General features: G+C 44.0%; 2 protein-coding genes across 5 annotated transcripts in view; one reads left to right on the forward strand and one right to left on the reverse strand.

The window, feature by feature from the left end:
- The window catches only part of LOC127596382 (probable G-protein coupled receptor 34), a 281,249-nt gene that overhangs the window by 255,522 nt on the left and 8,426 nt on the right, over positions 1-17,301 (forward strand). The gene's annotated exons all lie outside the window — the stretch shown is intronic.
- Positions 1-17,301, reverse strand: part of LOC127596422 (peripheral plasma membrane protein CASK-like) — a 47,194-nt gene that overhangs the window by 3,689 nt on the left and 26,204 nt on the right. For 2 of the 3 annotated variants that reach the window (XM_052058955.1, XM_052058958.1), the window contains 15 exons: positions 16,863-16,984; positions 16,421-16,498; positions 16,241-16,321; positions 7,203-7,391; positions 6,968-7,046; positions 6,808-6,893; positions 6,619-6,687; positions 6,465-6,533; positions 6,322-6,357; positions 4,643-4,839; positions 4,437-4,552; positions 3,708-3,788; positions 3,538-3,618; positions 3,212-3,414; positions 55-138 (listed from right to left, as the gene is read on the reverse strand). In XM_052058955.1, the coding sequence (XP_051914915.1) occupies positions 55-138; positions 3,212-3,414; positions 3,538-3,618; positions 3,708-3,788; positions 4,437-4,552; positions 4,643-4,839; positions 6,322-6,357; positions 6,465-6,533; positions 6,619-6,687; positions 6,808-6,893; positions 6,968-7,046; positions 7,203-7,391; positions 16,241-16,321; positions 16,421-16,498; positions 16,863-16,984 (1,571 nt within the window). The remainder of the gene's footprint in view (positions 1-54; positions 139-3,211; positions 3,415-3,537; positions 3,619-3,707; positions 3,789-4,436; positions 4,553-4,642; positions 4,840-6,321; positions 6,358-6,464; positions 6,534-6,618; positions 6,688-6,807; positions 6,894-6,967; positions 7,047-7,202; positions 7,392-16,240; positions 16,322-16,420; positions 16,499-16,862; positions 16,985-17,301) is intronic. The other variant, XM_052058957.1, reaches the window with a different exon arrangement.

Genomic DNA, 17,301 nt, shown 5'->3' on the forward strand with positions numbered 1-17,301 from the left:
CAGGCAAATACCACGTGAGTGCAAGGGAAGCCGCGTGAAAGCCGGTCACTGTACCTCCGTCAGGCCTGGTGTGATCGTGGGAGCTGCGATGAAGACGACGTAGGGAGCAAACTCGGCGGTTCTGAGAATCTTTAGTGCCTAAAATGAGGGAGAGAGAAAAACCCTCAACAGGTCTGTGTAGTTTACTTTGCCTTTAGCATTTGCCAGTGTCACCGAGGTTTGTGCTTGTGTGTAGATGGCAAAAGTTGAACTCTCGTTTTCTACTGTCTATATAACGTCACTCGAACCTGTGCGAGCCTATTAAAGCTACATTTACGCTACGTTCCGGGTGGCAGCGGCAGCCATTTTTGCCTACACCGTAGTTTGCTGCGGAGGGGTATTTATTTATTTTATTTTTTTAAAGCTGACTCCAGGCATAAAAATTTACGATCCCAGGCGGCGATGTCAATCATGGCATGTGCTTAACAGCAACTGAGACGAACAATACTTCCGTTAGAAGTAGGAGAATTTGTGACCAAATTACGTGTACCCATGGGCGTCACCTCCTCAGCAGCAATGCCAGCTACACGTTTATTTTCCAAGGCAAACCTTTGGCGAGGACACTGGGCGTCTTCTTTGGTGAACTACGGCTAGGTGTGTTGTGACTGGAATTTGCCCTGTTATTAATAAACCCAGTCTTTGTCACCCTTAATTGCACGATTGTCTGTGTCTCATGTGTTGTCTTGTATTATTTTGTCATTTTTTGTTGACTTTTCTTTTGATGGCGGCACGGACACCCGGAGCGGCTCCTCTTGTTTTATGTTGAGAGGGAAGAAATTTCATCTGTGCTCTTACACACAGCACATTTGACAATAACGTATTCAATTCAATTTAATTAAGTGCCTAGTTAACACTCTGACACACAGCGCTTCAAGCGCCACTACCTTTGGGAACTTCATCTCTATTAACTGTAGCACAAATAACATTATGTATGTGTATGACCAAACTGTTAGTTAATCATTTACCAGTCAGTATTGCCTAAAAAGACAGCTACAGTAAAACTCCTCCAGAATGAAACCTACATGGGCGAAAATACCCCCTAATGTGAGAAGGTTTTCATGCATTAACACCACTCCCATTCTCCTGCCCCCCATATGACAAAAAAAAAAACGTTGCATTATACGAAATCATTTTCTCTGCTCAAGCCTCCAAGAGATTCACTACAACAAAGTCTAATCCAACAACGACCTCTACTGCTTCGTTCGGAAACGGCAACAGCAACCACCACACTGGTTTACATTGTGAACGATGTTCATTTCGGTCACAGCTGCGAGTTTCCTGAACGCAACATACTCATAGCTGCTCTGCCATTGGCTTACCGAGCATCATCCTGGCCTCCAATTGGCCAAGAGGGACCTCACTGTCTATGTGTGTAGATACTGTAGCTAGATCCGTGGAAGATAGAGTGGAATGCAACCGATTAGCCGCTGAGAGTAAATTGCTTATGGCTCGACGGACGTTCAAATAAACGAACGTTTACTGGAATGCTTTACTTGTTATCATGCCAAAAACCTTACGCTAACTGGAGCGCTAATTAGAGAGATGGCAAGTTCCATCGCGCTAACTATGGCCATCGAGGACTACGAAGCGTCCCGTGGCTGGCTTAAAAGTTCATTGCATGGCATCAGCTGAACAACGCTGTCTTGGGTGGCGATCGAGGGTAGGTCGAGTTTGAGACAGTGAGATAGTGTAAAGAAAAGCCACCGGGTCCAGGAAGTATCTGTTATTGTTAGATTCAGACACAGCATGGACGTTGCATTGCTAAAATGGCTACAAAACGGACCTTTGGATGTCAAGCAGCTAAGACAAGCGCTCTGACGCTGGATGAGAGGTTAAAAGTGATCAAAATGAAAGACGGAGGAAGCAAAATAAAAGACATTATCTAAGAAATTGATGTCAGTGAAAGGGAATGCTGATCGTAAATTTCGTAATTTCTCTCTTTTTTTCTTTCTACACTAACTATATGAAGTGTTAAATAAGTGTGTGCTCATACTTATGCACTATTGGAATAAAAATAAAGAGTACACATACAAATGTGTGAGTGTGTTTGTATCTGAGATCAAATTTGCTACAGTGAAATACCCCCTGTTGTGAAACATTTCTTGCTGCAAACATGATTTCGTTGGAGAGGAGTTTCACCTTACCTATTTAAGAGTGGACCTATTAAACTGTGGTGTTGAATCTGACACAGTCGAAAATGTGGCTGAAGCTAACTTTTGTGCTGCTTTCTTCTGCTCCCGCCAAAAAAAGGTGGGCGGTGCAAAGTCTAGGGTGTCAGGTCGATTTCACTTTTGCAGAGGGGCATTTTGACATTAACGGGTGTACGTTGAGTTATTTAGAGAAGAGAGTACCATATTGGCCCGAATATTTTTTCACATTGAAATAAAAAGTGGGGGTCGTCTTATATTCTAGACATTATACCCAGTCACGACACTAGATGGCGCTAGATATAATTGAAGCGAATGCTGAACTTGACTCCCCAGGCCAAAGTGAGCCCTGCCACTAAGAAGAAAAATAAAAAAATAGCAGTCAGAAGGAAAAGAGAAGAAAAAAACAGAAGAGATAACAGAAAATGTAGAAACGTATTGACAATCTGGAGAAAAGTGGGTCGAAGATCGGCCAGGTTAACCGGCAGCTGAGGAGAAGTTACAGTATGATGTAATTTACATTTCAAAAACCAGAAGCCATTCATTTATGAATGGCATTGCACTTTAGATTTGAATGAGGCAAATTAACATGCTTATTCTCTCAAATATATTGTTATAATCATTTTTTTCAGATGTACTATAATTACTTTCTGTATAAAAATTAATTTGGTGTTCAAAAAGTCTTTTTTCAAACTTGAGTCTTGAAAAAGAGGGGTCGTCTTAAACTCAGGGTCTTTTAATATTCGGGCCCATAAAGTACATTTCCTCCATTCTAAAAAACTGACTACATTGTATCAAAGTGTCATTTCTTTTCGTGTCACCCAAGTGAAAATATATTTCCAAAAAGAATAAGGGATTTACTCACTTTTTGGAGATATTGTATTATTTGACATTACATAGGATTTCCACAATTCTTTACTGGAAAGTCTGTGCACATTCGCTACAAATCAAAAGTGAACAGTTTCATGGAGCGGATTGAATTCTGAGGGGCATTTGTTGCCGTCCACAAGCATGGTGTTCCTCACCTGTGGCTCAACATCAAGAATGGAGATCATGCCCTGAGCGTGAATCTGACGAATAGTCTCCAGCCTGGTTCCGTACATGGCATCCTCGTGACTGCCATACTCCAGGTAGTCATTGTTGCTGATGTCCTGCATCATCTGCTCGTGAGATACAAAGTAATAGTTCTTTCCATTTTCCTCATCCTTCTTCGCAGGCCGAGTCGTGTCTGATGGAGACATGAGGAAAAGGTTCAGCCCAAATAGGACAGTTAGGCGGGACAAAAATTTAGACTGACTCATTACTGTATACAAGTGAGTGGAGGCGTGTGTGTCATATGTATATTTCTTACGAGGGATGGGGTAGGCAAAGCGTTCTGGATGTTTCGTGATAAGCGTGTTCTTGATATGCCGCCTGCCAACTCCGTGCGCACCTGAATGGAAGTCCAGTTGTGTGTGAAACGACAGCTTCATTGTCATTCTTCGTGGAAGCTTGAAAGCATACTTCACCAACCAGACTTACCAAGCAAAACCAGCGTTTTCCTCTTGAAGGAAGGGAGCTTGACCACTTCCTCATATGTCACCAGATCTAGTTGATCAAACACTGCCAAAATAAAGACGTATCTCGGAATGTATTCATAAAAGTCGTAGGTATCTCACACACACACACACACACACACACACACACACACACACACACACAAAAAGGCATTTGCATTCCAGGGTCGAACACAGATTAGGGAGGACCAGGAATAAAAGCAAGGAGAAGGTGAGGAAGAAAACGGAAGCTGGATAACAGCTCTCAGGAGTTACTTACATGCAGCCAAGTCATTGGGTATGAGACAGCATGTAACATGGGCAGAGGGTGGGAGCGCGAGGGTTAGTAAAATACATTCAAATCAAAGGAGACAAAAATGTTACATCCAGCGCCTACGTCCATTAGGAATACAGTAACACTGAGTGAGGTGAGGATCTCTGAGGCAAGAAGCAAGGCAAGGCAAATGCAGTTTGGCAACACTGCACTTGAAAGGACAAATTTGAGGACGCATTAAAAAAAAAAAAAATCACAGCAGGATCTCGCAAATGCATATCTGATTTTGCAAACAATGCTGTGAAATGACTGCACACTTAAGTACTGCTGCTTGAACATCACCTTCAATTGGCTACTGAGCCTCTGGTTTTTACTATGCCAACGCCGAACTGTGTACTGTATTACACAGCATATACTTTGACGTGAACGCATATGGTTTACCTGCATTGTGCTTGGCCAAGTACTTGTCTTTATACTGTTTCTTCTTTTTGCCAAACCAGGTACAACTGGCTTGCTGCTCCTGCTTGGTCTTCTCCATAGCAATACATGCCACACGCCTGTGAAGACCACATGGGCACGCGTGAGGCCGTTTGATGCAAATCTGCAAAGTTGTCAAGGGGACCTTCAGCGGTCATTTTGTCACTCACCACTCCTGCAGCTCGGGGGAAGGGATAAGGCCCGCCGTACCGTTCTTGGTATTCTCAAGCTTTCCCTGCCACCAATTGTGGTCATCCTTGGAGATAATCTGAATGATGTCACCCACCCTGAAGCAAATGCCTGCTTCCTTACAAGGTATGAGGTCATCTTTTGTCGGGTCATACTCAAACTGAGCACGAACATAGATCTGCAGGAGTAGAACAGTCAGACGTGATTTTTGTTGATGGAATCATGCGAGGCCATATGATTAAAGGCGCTGATTGTTTCAGGTGCCCGTATGAAAATGGGAATGGCTGCTAAATCAACATTTTACAAATACAAAGTCAGCACACTGTTGAGAGAATGCATAATACTAGCTAACGGTAACTGCTAGTATGGGGCCTATGCATCAAATTGGCGTGGGGGCAGCATTTTTCGACAGGGATGGAGTGAGTCGGGATCTATTTTGACGTGCTTCCTCTAGCAGACATCTTACCTTAATGGACAATTTGTCCTGGATAGCAGGTCTGGAGATCTATGGAGTCGAGAGCATCATACACTTACATAGAAATCATGCAGTAGAGTAGTTGTGCGGCGCAAACAGGAGGTCGACTCACAAGTGTAAACTGAATCTGACATATGCAATTGTCTGTTCATATGCCTTCAGCCGTACGTGTGTGTCCCTTTTGAGCATCAAATTAATCATGCAGCTTGTGAGTGTTGAGGTTTGTAAGTGAAGTTGTGACAGGAAAAACTCTTGTTTGTCACAATGGTTTATTTTTTTTCCCCACTGGGTGCGATTAAGTCAAACACGTGTATTCGAATGTTCGATGGACTGTTAATATGGGTTCCAGGCGAGTGCTAAGCAAGACACGCCCTACTGCAAAATGATGCATCATGACAGCAGGGCCTTTCTTGCTGAGCACTCCAGTGGGAGTCAGAATAAAACCTCAGTGGAGCCCTGAGCAGAGTTGAGCTAAGGTTAAATGTCCAAGTCCAAGACAGAAGTTAAACCAATGAAACCGTATTTTCAGGCGCACCTAAGAGCATTCCATTTTCTCAAAAGCCGACAGTGCGTTTTATAATCCAATGCGCCTTATACATGGATCAAGAAGTGTGGTCAAGGTTCTTAAAGCGCTTTGTTACAGATGCAGCAGTTGTAAAAGCTCTATATAAATAAAGCTATATGGTATTGTATTACTTTAGCGTAGCGCCATCTAGTGGATGCATAATGCAACCACTATTGTAACTTCTATTTTAAGTGATTTATATTGTGGTGCACCTCTTTCATCTCAAACCGCTTCAAACAACAAAGCGTGTGACGGAAAAGTGGTTAGGACTGCACGACTGTTTGTGTTTTATGTTGTGTGTTGTGTTTATTATTTTACTTTATGTTAACTGTTTTGTAAAGCGCTTTGTTACAGCTGCCGCTGTTGTGAAAGCGCTATATAAATCAGAATGTATTGTATTGTATTGTATTGTATATATGAAAACGGTTTAAAAATAGACCATTCATTGTAGATGAGCATTATACTCCTAAGCGCCTTATAGTCCGTAAAATACGGTCCTTGTAGTTATGCAATGGTTCACATACATGCATGCAGATTCGGACTGACACTGATTTGGTACACTTTGCAGTTGCTGCTAAAGCAAACATGGAAGACAACTGGGGCTTTGCCGTAGAACTCACCTGTCGAGGTTTGGGCTGAATTGTTGCTGGCAGATCCTATTGTGTAGCCAAAATATCTTTGTAAATATTCACAACACTACTTCTCACATTTTCTTTTTCTTACATCTATTTCGGTTTTAAAATCACAAAGAATGAACACTCACCAGGATGGAGCTGGTGACACTTGCGTGACCATTAGCAGCCGAATGTTGAGGCAAATCTGGTGACTCGTTCTGCAACACAAACATTTTCCTGTGCTTTTGTTCACTTTTAACCACATACGCAGACACGTTAGCATACCAGGTTTTGGTTCTGTACCTCACAAGACTTAGACTGGGACCGGTAACTGGGTACTATCTTGAATGTGATGCTTCCCCTCATTTCTCTCTGTGGATGACAAAGACTTAAAAAACATGTTTGCAAACATGAATTTGGCATGAGACGTAACGTGAGAAAGATCATGCTATCCTATTGAAGTGGCACGCTGCAACTCAGCCGCTAACTTACAAGCATTTTTTGGAGCTGTTCCACAGTTTGATTGGCAACACTGATGCCGTTAATCTCTCGGATTTCATCTCCGACATGCAACGTCCCTGAAGTAGAGAAACAAAAGGTTAGGCTAGTTACATGACATAACATGAGCATATAAAATCAAAAGGGACTTCACCTTGCCGATGAATCATTCCACCATGCATGATTCGAGCCACGATGCAATGGTTGAGCTCATTCATTTTCAACGTAATGCCCTGTGAAACACACAAACAGCAGGTCAAAGAGAAGTTTTGAGCTACAGGGCAAAGAACAGAGTTAGGAGGTATATCTGGAATTTTCCAAAATGATTTCATTTCGAGTGTGTGTGTGTGTGTGTGTGTGTGTGTGTGAGAGAGTGTGTATATAAGCACCATGGCCTCATCCGTGTTCTTCTGAAACTGCACCAGGCGGACTCTGGTAACGTTCTCCAGGTCCATGTCTCCGTTGGCGCTGTCTGGCGAGTCTCCGTTCAGGTAAGGGGATGTGGGTGGGGGGGTTACTCTGAGCGCCTCGTCGCTGTAAACCTCATGGGCTACCACATCATGTGTCTGGAGCAGAGCCTGGGCGGCAACGTGGAAAGCATTCGTTCAGAGTTAAAATACACGCCCGTAGCATTACAGTGGCTTGCACGAATACTCTCAGGCCACTGATCAAGTTACTAACCCATTATTTGTTTTTACTAACATTTACAAGCTGCCCTTGCTCATCAACCTGCCAACATGCTCACTGACACTCAAGGAGGGGGAAGTAGCTGCCTCTACATTAGAACCGAGAATAACAATGCAGCGGAACCCATTTGTTTTACTTGTAAAGACTCAACAAGTTCCATAGAACAACTCACTGTATTATACGGAAGAGGATTAGGGCCAATGAAGAAAGAAAAAAAATAAGGTTGGCAAGATTCTCACTTTAATCTCAGAATTCCGACTTTAAAGTGAGAATTCTGACTTTAATCTCAGAATTCTGACTTTAACTTTAACAACCATATGGTCATGCAGTCATGTTTTGAAAATGTCCACCGTTGTTTTTTGTCAGATTGTAATTGTTGTGTCTTTTCTTGTGCAGATAAAGTGACTGATGGAGGGTGCAACTCAAACAGTGGCTGGAAATCCAGATTTGGATGACTTGATCAAGCTACACTTTAGACTTGGATTCAGCAATAAGGAAATACTTGCAATTTTAGCACATAATGCTCAAAAGTATTTTAAGTATTCGGTCTCTGAAAAGGATATGCAAAAGACTTGGTCTTTTTCGAAGAAAGAACCAGTCAGACCTGGGAGATGTGTTGGCTTTTGTCCAGCATGAGATCATGACTAGTGGACAGATGCAAGCAAGGTTATCGCTGGCTTCATCTGTGTGCCATTCAAAAAGGATTTGTTGTGTCACAAGATACAATAAGACAAATTATAAAATTTGTTGACCCTGTAGGTGAGGGAATAAGAAGAGCACGACGCCTAAGAAGGCGCTAATACAACTGTCGGCGGCCAAATGCTCTTTGGCACCTGGATGGCTATGACAAATTAAAGCCCTACGGGATTGGCATCAATGGCTGTATTGATGGCTTTAGCCGGTATGTGTTATGGGCGGGAGCCTATACCACAAACAGTGACTCTAAGGTGGTTGCAAGTTATTTTATAAAAACAGTTTCACGCTTTGGCGGGTGCCCAGAGAGGACCCGTGCAGACGGGCACAGAAAATGTTTGTGTCGAACAGATGCAGATGTTTTTGCGTAGAAACCACTCAGACAATTTTGCTGCGGAGAAAGGTTTCCTTTACGGAAGAAGTACAGCCAATCAGCGAATTGAAGGGCGGTGGTCCACCCTTTGCAAACAGAGTGCACAGTTTTGGGTTACCGTATTTTCACGACTATAAGGCGCCATTAAAAGTCTTAAATTTTCTCCAAAATGGACAGGACGCCTTATGGTGCGGAGCGGTCCTTTATATGCGCTGAGTTTCAAAATCTGACTGACTGCCGACACGCTGTTTATATAGAGAAAAGGCGGAAGTGACTGTGAAAGAAGTCGGCCAATCAGGGAAGGGTGGGCGTGTATACATACATATATGGAGAGGGAGAGAGAGAGAGAGAGGGAGAGAGAGGACAGACAAGCTAGTCCGCCAATGGTGAAGGGTGGGCGTGTAAGTGGACGCCTCAAGCCAGTACCAACACTTGTATAGAGTGTGGCAATGTGCTTTGTTGCAAAACAACTCCGGTTTTGGTTTCTAAGAACCCCTGAAAATAAATTCGACAAAAAGACACGCACGCCGACGAAGCTCAGTTCAAACTTAAAGCCACCGGTTATGCTTTTGGCATGCGTGCCCATCACACAGCAGCGGTGAAAAAACAAGTTCAAGCAAATGAGCTTGCCGTTATTCCCGGAGGCTTGACTAAAGAACTCCAACCGCTGGACATTGGCATCAACCGGGCGTTCAAAGTAAAGTTGCAAACGGCATGGGAACAATGGATGATCGGTGGCAAATATAACTTTACAAAGAGTGAGAGGCAGCGCTTGGCGAGTTACGCCACAATACGCAACAACGAGAGGGAACGCGGCGTTTTTGATGGATTACGGTACTTGCACAATTGTTCAATTCTTTCTACACACACACACGCGCTGCCACCATGTTTCGCTCTGTTCTTTACTTTCAAATGTGGGAAGGCTTCACACGAGAGAAATGTTGACTTTGCCGTTACTACTTCTTTCCGCTCGGCAATGCGTAGCAACTCACACTGGCATGTGATGCATTCAATGACAACTGAGATGTGCAGTCCTCTGCTTCTGATACAGAGGATGAGGACTTTGATGGATTTCTGGGTGATGATTGATCGAAAAACGTGAGAACATTGTACGATGGCTAAATAAAATACACCCGAACTCAGTTCTGCTTTCGTTGCCTTTTTAAAAACGTGTTTTTATCTTATCTGTATGTTTTGGCATGCTACCGTATGCTTCAAGCTAACGTGTTAGAGTGCGCGCATGCATGCCGTATGTTTAAGCTGGCATATGTTTTACCACTGTAAAACTGCGGCCATTAGTACGATGCGTCCTGTGTATGTGTAAAATACAGAAATGTCACCCATTAATGAGACTGCGGCCATTAGTACGATGCGTCGAATAGTCGTGAAAATACGGTAATTTATTTCAAACTCTTCAAGATGATGGCCACTTTTCAGGAGATTTTCTGGATAAAAGTCTTAATCTGCTTTCTTAATCTTGTGCAGGTAGATTTTTTCTGGACAAATTGTTTTTGGATGAATGAAAATATAATATTTAACTATGCTGCTTTGTGTTCAGGATGAGCTGGATGAAGTTGTGAACACGTGGAACGCACACAAAAGAAGACCAAGATTGCACCATGATACAGCCTCAGGTCGACCAGTCGTCATGTATTCATTCCCTGCGATGCAGTGCCGAGGATCAATTAAAACCTGTTGGAACGGAAGAGCTGCATGTATGGAAGAGTGCACTACAAAAGGCAATTGTCCTTGTCATGAAACTGTTTTTGAACGTTGTTGTTTACTAATGGAGGAAAATGAATGGCATGCGCCATCAGATCTATTGGATGCAAGTGACTTGTATGTTAAGTTGAGAGAGGAATTACTGAAGTCTATTTGACATGTGTACTGATGCAATTTTGGGAAAATGAAGCTTCACATTTGCTCCATGAACCAGTTGTTGTTTTTGAACTTCTCTAGATTGCATTCTTTTCAGCAGTGGGCTGGAAGTACACGGACTTGCCCATTCTGAAACCTTTATTTTAAACAACAGTGCCATGGGCACCAGCATGCCCCATGACCCTGGAGAAAATGTGGATCAAAGGTGGATGGATGTCTTATTGTTAATATTGATAGAAATCATCTCCACACTTTCTGATCCGCTTTATCCTCACAAGGGTCACGAGATCTGCTGGGACAGGCTGCACAGCATTTGTTGGGCAGTAGGCGAGGGACACCCTGAATTGGCTGCCAGCAAATCGCAGTGCACACAGACGAACAACCATCTGCCCTCACAATCACGGACAATGATTTGGAGTGTTCCATTAACCTGCCCCGCATGTTTTTGAAATGTGGGAGGATGCGGAGTAGCCGGAGACTCCACACAGGAAGGCCGGAACCGGATTTGAATCCTGCACCTCTGCACTGTGAGGCCGACGTGCCTTACAGCCATTAGGAAATATCTGTAAAATGTTATTAAACCATTCACCGTTGCACACAAGTATATTATCCTTCAACATTCATGTGTAGACAGAAAAACATAGTGAATGAAGAGTAAGTTTATTGAACACAATAAATTCTTACATTTAATAATAGAAGCATGGACCTAAATAATACAGCATAGCTGTTGAAACAACCATCCAATGGTTATGTATAACTTCTTTGGCCTTTTTGTATACAAAACCCCAGAACTGTATATTACTGTAATATAACACCAAATGCAAGTTATTTCTATATACAGTAACTATAAAAACAGCAAACAATGCAACATTCGTTTCTACAAACTTAACGTAAACAGTGAACACGGTAATGTACCCAAGCCATGAAGTGCTGATGCAACCTACGATGGCTTATTAGCATCATTACGGGTATGAAAAAGCTAAACAATGTCCATCAACCAGACATTGCTTTCAAGAACAGCATTGAATTCCGATCAGAAATCTGGAAAATTTTCATGGCTGTCAGCAATATGCAGAACCTTTCCACATGTGTGTCCCACCGGCCTTCTACTAAACTCCGTCATTTCCTGGAACTCCACAAGAATGGCATTGGTTACAACAAGATCAGATCCAGTGCAAAACCGGAGAAACTTCTGAAGCTTGAATTCATCCAACTCTCTGATGAACCTTTTCAGATGATTTATCACTTCCTTTTGCTTTGGGGTTAAATCAGTTGCAAATTTCAGCAGTTGGCAGACTTTTTTGATGTAGGTTGCAAGTCCAAGCACAACTTGTTCAGTGCTTCAAGACCGATGGAGACACGGTGAAGAGTAACCTCCCTCCAGCAGTCAATCACAAACATGGGCTTTTGGATAAGCTCTTTGTGTGCCATTTCCTGCAGTATTGTGGGAAAGATTTCAGCAGAGATTCTTTTTCGACACCCGTAGCTGTCAAGAAATTCCAAAAGATCATCTAGGTCCACTTCTGAAAAGTCCTTCATTGCTCCCATCAAAACTTCACATTCTTGGCTGCTCACAAACTGCAGGAAATGGGCTTTTAGATCACTATAGACACAGTTGAAAAGCACCTGCTCGAAGAAAGGAAATGCAAGTTTGTTTGGGAAGTAGCAACAATCTTGGGATCCATTGAAAATAATTCTCCCAACTGCTTTCCACTTTTCTGCAGGAAAATCTTGGCCATCGGGGAAAATACCTTCTTTCCTTCCTTGAGAATTTCTTTCAACCCAGCTTCTGTGGACATTTGAAGTTTTCTGGTACGCCCTCCCTGTTTCTCCCTCACCTGTTTGGTTATTTTTCCATCATTGTGTATCCATCCGATTGCAACATTTCTCGTTGTTTTCTGCCTCTTCGTCTGTCTTGCTTGTTGTGTCTTTGAGGAAGTGTCTTCTTTCCCGTTTTCTTTCCTGGTTTTCATTTTTTCACATAATTTTTCCAAAAGTCAATTTTTTTCTTTTGGATGGGACCCAAAGGGGTCGGGTGCAATGTGAGCTGGGCGGCAGCCAAAGGCGGGGACCCTGGTCGTCCGATCCTCGGCTACAGAAGCTAGCTTTTGGGACATGGAATGTCACCTCTCTGGCAGGGAAGGAGCCCGAGCTGGTGTGTGAGGCAGAGAATTTCCGACTGGATATAGTCGGACTTCCCTGCACACACAGCCTGGGTTCTGGTACCAGTTCTCGCGAGAGGGGTTGGACTCTCTTCCACTCTGGAGTTGCTCACGGTGAGAGGCGCAGAGCAGGTGTGGGTATACTCATTGCCGCCCGGCTCAGTGCCTGTACATTGGGGTTCACACCGGTAGACGAGAGGGTGGACGGGTCCTGACTGTTGTTTGTGCATATGCACCAAACAGCAGCTCAGCATACCCACCCTTTTTGGAGTCCTTGGAGGGTGTGCTGGAGAGTACTCCTGCTGGGGACTCCCTTGTTCTGCTGGGGGACTTCAATGCTCACGTGGGCAATGACAGTGAGACCTGAAGGGGCGTGATTGGGAGGAACGGCCCCCCCGATCTACATGTGTTTTGTGGACTTGGAGAAGGCGTTTGACCGTGTCCCTCGGGGAGTTCTGTGGGGGGTGCTTCGTGGGTATGGGGTACCGAACCCCCTGATACGGGCTGTTCGGTCACTATAACACCGATGTCAGAGTTTGGTTCGCATTGCCGGCAGCAAGTCGGAATCGTTTCCAGTGGGGGTAGGACTCCGCCAAGGCTGCCCTTTGTCGCCGATTCTGTTCATAACCTTTCGGGACAGAATTTCTAGGCGCAGCCGAAGCGTTGAGGGGGTCCGTTTTGGGGGCCTCAGTATTGCATCCCTGCTTTTTGCAGATGATGTGGTACTGTTGGCTCCTTCAAACAGGGCTCTCCAACTCTCACTGCAGCGTTTCGCAGCCGAGTGTGAACCGGTTGGGATGAAAATCAGCACCTCCAAATCTGAAACCATGGTCCTCAGTCGGAAAAGGGTGGAGTGCCCCCTCCGGGTCGGGGAGGAGATCTTACCCCAAGTGGAGGAGTTCAAGTATCTTGGGGTCTTGTTCACGAGTGGGGGTAGCAGGGAGCGGGAGATCGACAGTGTCTGCTGTGATGCAGACGTTGTATCGGTCTGTCGTGGTGAAGAAGGAGCTGAGCCAAAGGGCGAAGCTCTCAATTTACCGGTCGATCTATGTCCCAACCCTCATCTATGGTCACGAGCTATGGGTCGTGACCGAAAGAACGAGATCCCGGATACAAGCGGCCGAAATGAGTTTTCTCCGCAGGGTGTCCGGGCTCTCCCTTAAAGATAAGGTGAGAAGCTCGGTCATCCGGGAGGGGCTCAGAGTCGAGCCGCTTCTCCTCCACATCGAGAGGAGCCAGATGAGGTGGCTTAGGCATCTGATTCGGATGACTCCTGAGCGCCTCCCTGGTGAGGCGTTCCGGGCATGTCCCACGCTGGAGAGACTATGTCATCCAGCTGGCCTGGGAACGTCTCGGGATCCCCCGGGGAGAGCTGGAAGAAGTAGCTAGGGAGAGGGAAGTCTGGGCTTCCCTGCTAAAGCTGTTGCCCCCGCGACCTGGCCCCGGATAAGCGGTAGATGATGGATGGATGGATGGATTCTGAGATTAAAGTCAGAATTCTCACTTTGAAGTCAGAATTCTGAGATTAAAGTCAGAATTCTGACTTTAAAGTGAGAATTCTGAGATTAAAGTCAGAATTCGTGTAAAATTGTGGAAATAGTAGTATTATTCTGAGATTAAAGTCAGAATTCTCACTTTAAAGTCAGAATTCTGAGATTAAAGTGAGAATCTTGCCAACCTTATTTTTTCTTTCTTCATTGGCCCTAATCCTCTTCTGTAGCATTAAAAGAAATGGAGGGAACGTCAAATATGAAGCTGAGCTTGTGAGGAAGACAGAACTTTTTAGTATTATGTGTGTGGAACAAGCAGCATGCACGAGATCGCAAGGCATTTCGGCCTAATTGGATAGAGGTCGACAAAGTGTGTCACAACAGTGTACTTAATACCAATTGAACATGCCCATCCACTTATACGATGTGTGTGTGTGTGTGTGTGTGTGTGTGTGTGTGTGTATAATATTGCTAGTGTTAGGCAGAAACCTTTTATTTCCAAAAGCATAATTTTTCAGGAAACAAAGAAAACGGCATGTTTGTTAAGCCGTTAAGATTGCATTGTCAATACTTTGTCATGTTTAGTCACTTGAAAAATTAACATACCCATGAGGGGACTGAACAACTATCAATATGTGAATCGTTACTTGTTACTCTGACCGAGGAGATTTCAACCGGACATCAGCGACATGTAGTTGAAAGCAGAATTATTTTTTCCCTGTCTGACTAAACCAGACTAGGTCAGTTAGGCAAATTAGTGGCAAAGTAAAAAGAATTCCTCCAGGATATCTGGCAGGGAATTGTGGACTTGTGGAAGTCTGGCTCATCTTTGGGTGCAATTTCCAGATGCCTTAAAAGTGCCACGTTCATCTCTTCCCACACCCACAATTTTACACGAGTATAAACACTATGGGAATGTCCAGCTATCATACTGCTCAGAAAGTGGACCCATTCTGTGTACCAGAGATGAATGTGTTTCAGTCCCAAGTGTGCATATTTACCAAAGAACAAAAGCAAAATATCCTGTGAAGATGATGGCTGGAGCTGGTAAGAGTTTGTACTCCAACACCGACATGGAATGGAAAAAAAAAGTCCTGTTCTCTGCTGAAACTAAAATTTAGCTGTTTGGCCATAATGGGCATCGTGACATTTGGAGGAAAGGGCGAAGCTTGCGAGCCTGAGGAATCATCTTGAAACATGACCCTTAGAAATGAACAAAATAGAGCGATCAGCGCATGTCCATCACTTCCACAAACAAACCGGGTTAAAACTCACCTCCTCCTGAAACACAAAAGGTCTTATAGTCTCTCACTCGGGATATTTCGATTCAACAATACTCCCGTGACAAAAATGACTGCCTACTTTCTTATTAACCGGCATGTTGACGCCATCTTGTGGCATCTCAGGATGTTGGGGTGAGTTTTTCAAACTCACAAAAGAAAAAAGATGTGGCAAGGCCAATTTGTAAACCGTGAATAGATGGGGATTCACCTTAAACACTGCATTAACACACACGCATTCACTTATGTACAATATACATACATACATACTAATCTACAGACTCTGCGCTATGCATTACAATTGACACCGCAGCTCAGAAAGACACAAAAAAAGCTTTTCACCTTTGAAATCCTCCCCACATTCCTTGTGCCTCTACGATCAATCTCTGAGCGAGTCCAGAAGCGGTCCCGCTTTGACCGTGATCGCCATCAGAGCAAACATTCCGTGCAACAGTAGGCTTGAGCCCCTCAGTGACTTCTTGTCATCACTTCTGTCCCCAAGCTTTTCCCTGGCAGGTCTAACCTCACTAACCCAGCTCAGGTGCTAAGCAGCTTTGTGTTGCCAGGCCCGTTCTGCGGATTGCATGCGGCGCCCTGACAGAACAGCGTGTAATTCCACTGAGGTTTTTTTTCCCTTTATGTTGTGTAATCATTCTACCTCAGAAAAAAATGCTACCCACCTAGAAAAAACATTCATATCTTTAAGAATTCAAAATTTACATTCATGACAAACCGCAATACTGTGTGTGTGTGTGTGTGTGTGTGTGTGTGTGTGTGTGTGTGTGTGTGTGTGTGTGTGTGTGTGTGTGTGTGTGTGTGTGTGTGTGTGTGTGTGTGTGTGTGTGTGTGTGTGCGTGCCCACACCATGAAGTGTGGTTGCGTGAGGATCCTTCTGAGCTCCTTGGCCTCCGTGTTGTCTGGATAGCAGGAGACTGTCTCCAGCACCTTGAGCAAAAAGAATAAAGCAAAGATAAATAGCACTGACACACGGAGGCACAACGACAGGCCAACATGTTCATGATATGAGACTTGCATCAAGCTTACCTCTTTGGCTCTTTGCACTCCATCACTGGGAGGGTTTCGAATCTGTGGTGACGACCTGGTGTTGATTTTGTCGTACAACTGCAAAGGCAAAAGCACAACACCATAAAATGACAAGCATGGGTAACCGCCACAAAGAAATGTGACTGTGGGACCAAAACAAGTATCACTTTCAGTCAAGATTGAAGACATGTTTTAAGTAAGTCATTTAACGTGCCAAGTTGCCAATCCAGCACCACACAAAATGACATTATGGTCAAATAGCCCATAGCAGCTTAATTATTTGCCGCCCTTGCAACCATCAAAGATGCTCATTCCTGAGCATTTATGATAGAAGACAAATGGTATTATAACCAACATGATAATGAAGGCAACAGACTACGCATGCGCCATGATATCAACTTTGGTGTGACAGGAAACTATAAGCTTCGGAAGGTCCACTCACATCTAACAGGGTGTGGAGATGTTGATCCTGGAAGACACTGTGGAGAAAATCCATATCTTTCTCGCTGCAGTCTGTCAAAGCGTGAATCTCCTCGAGACTGTCCAATACCTGCGATACTGCCCCTGAGTATGCAAACAAAAACATGTTACTCACTCGAATATAAAATGCATGCCGTACACGCTGATGATCAAACCATTCTGAGCACTCTCTCCAAAACATTCAACACAACACAAAATGCAAACACCGGTCATGGTACATGTACCCACAGAAACAAAGACACAACAACAAACAGGCAAGGAAGACAGATGCACGATCACACTACAGGCAAAGTCACAACCACAAATAGGTAAACATTCAGCTATATAAGCCAAAGTACCTGCTGCATTGCCCACACATGCAGCAAAACCAGAGAAACAGTAGCAGTGGCATCAATACGACA

The sequence above is a fragment of the Hippocampus zosterae genome, chromosome 2, assembly GCF_025434085.1.
Source record: "Hippocampus zosterae strain Florida chromosome 2, ASM2543408v3, whole genome shotgun sequence".
Classification (NCBI taxonomy): domain Eukaryota; kingdom Metazoa; phylum Chordata; class Actinopteri; order Syngnathiformes; family Syngnathidae; genus Hippocampus; species Hippocampus zosterae.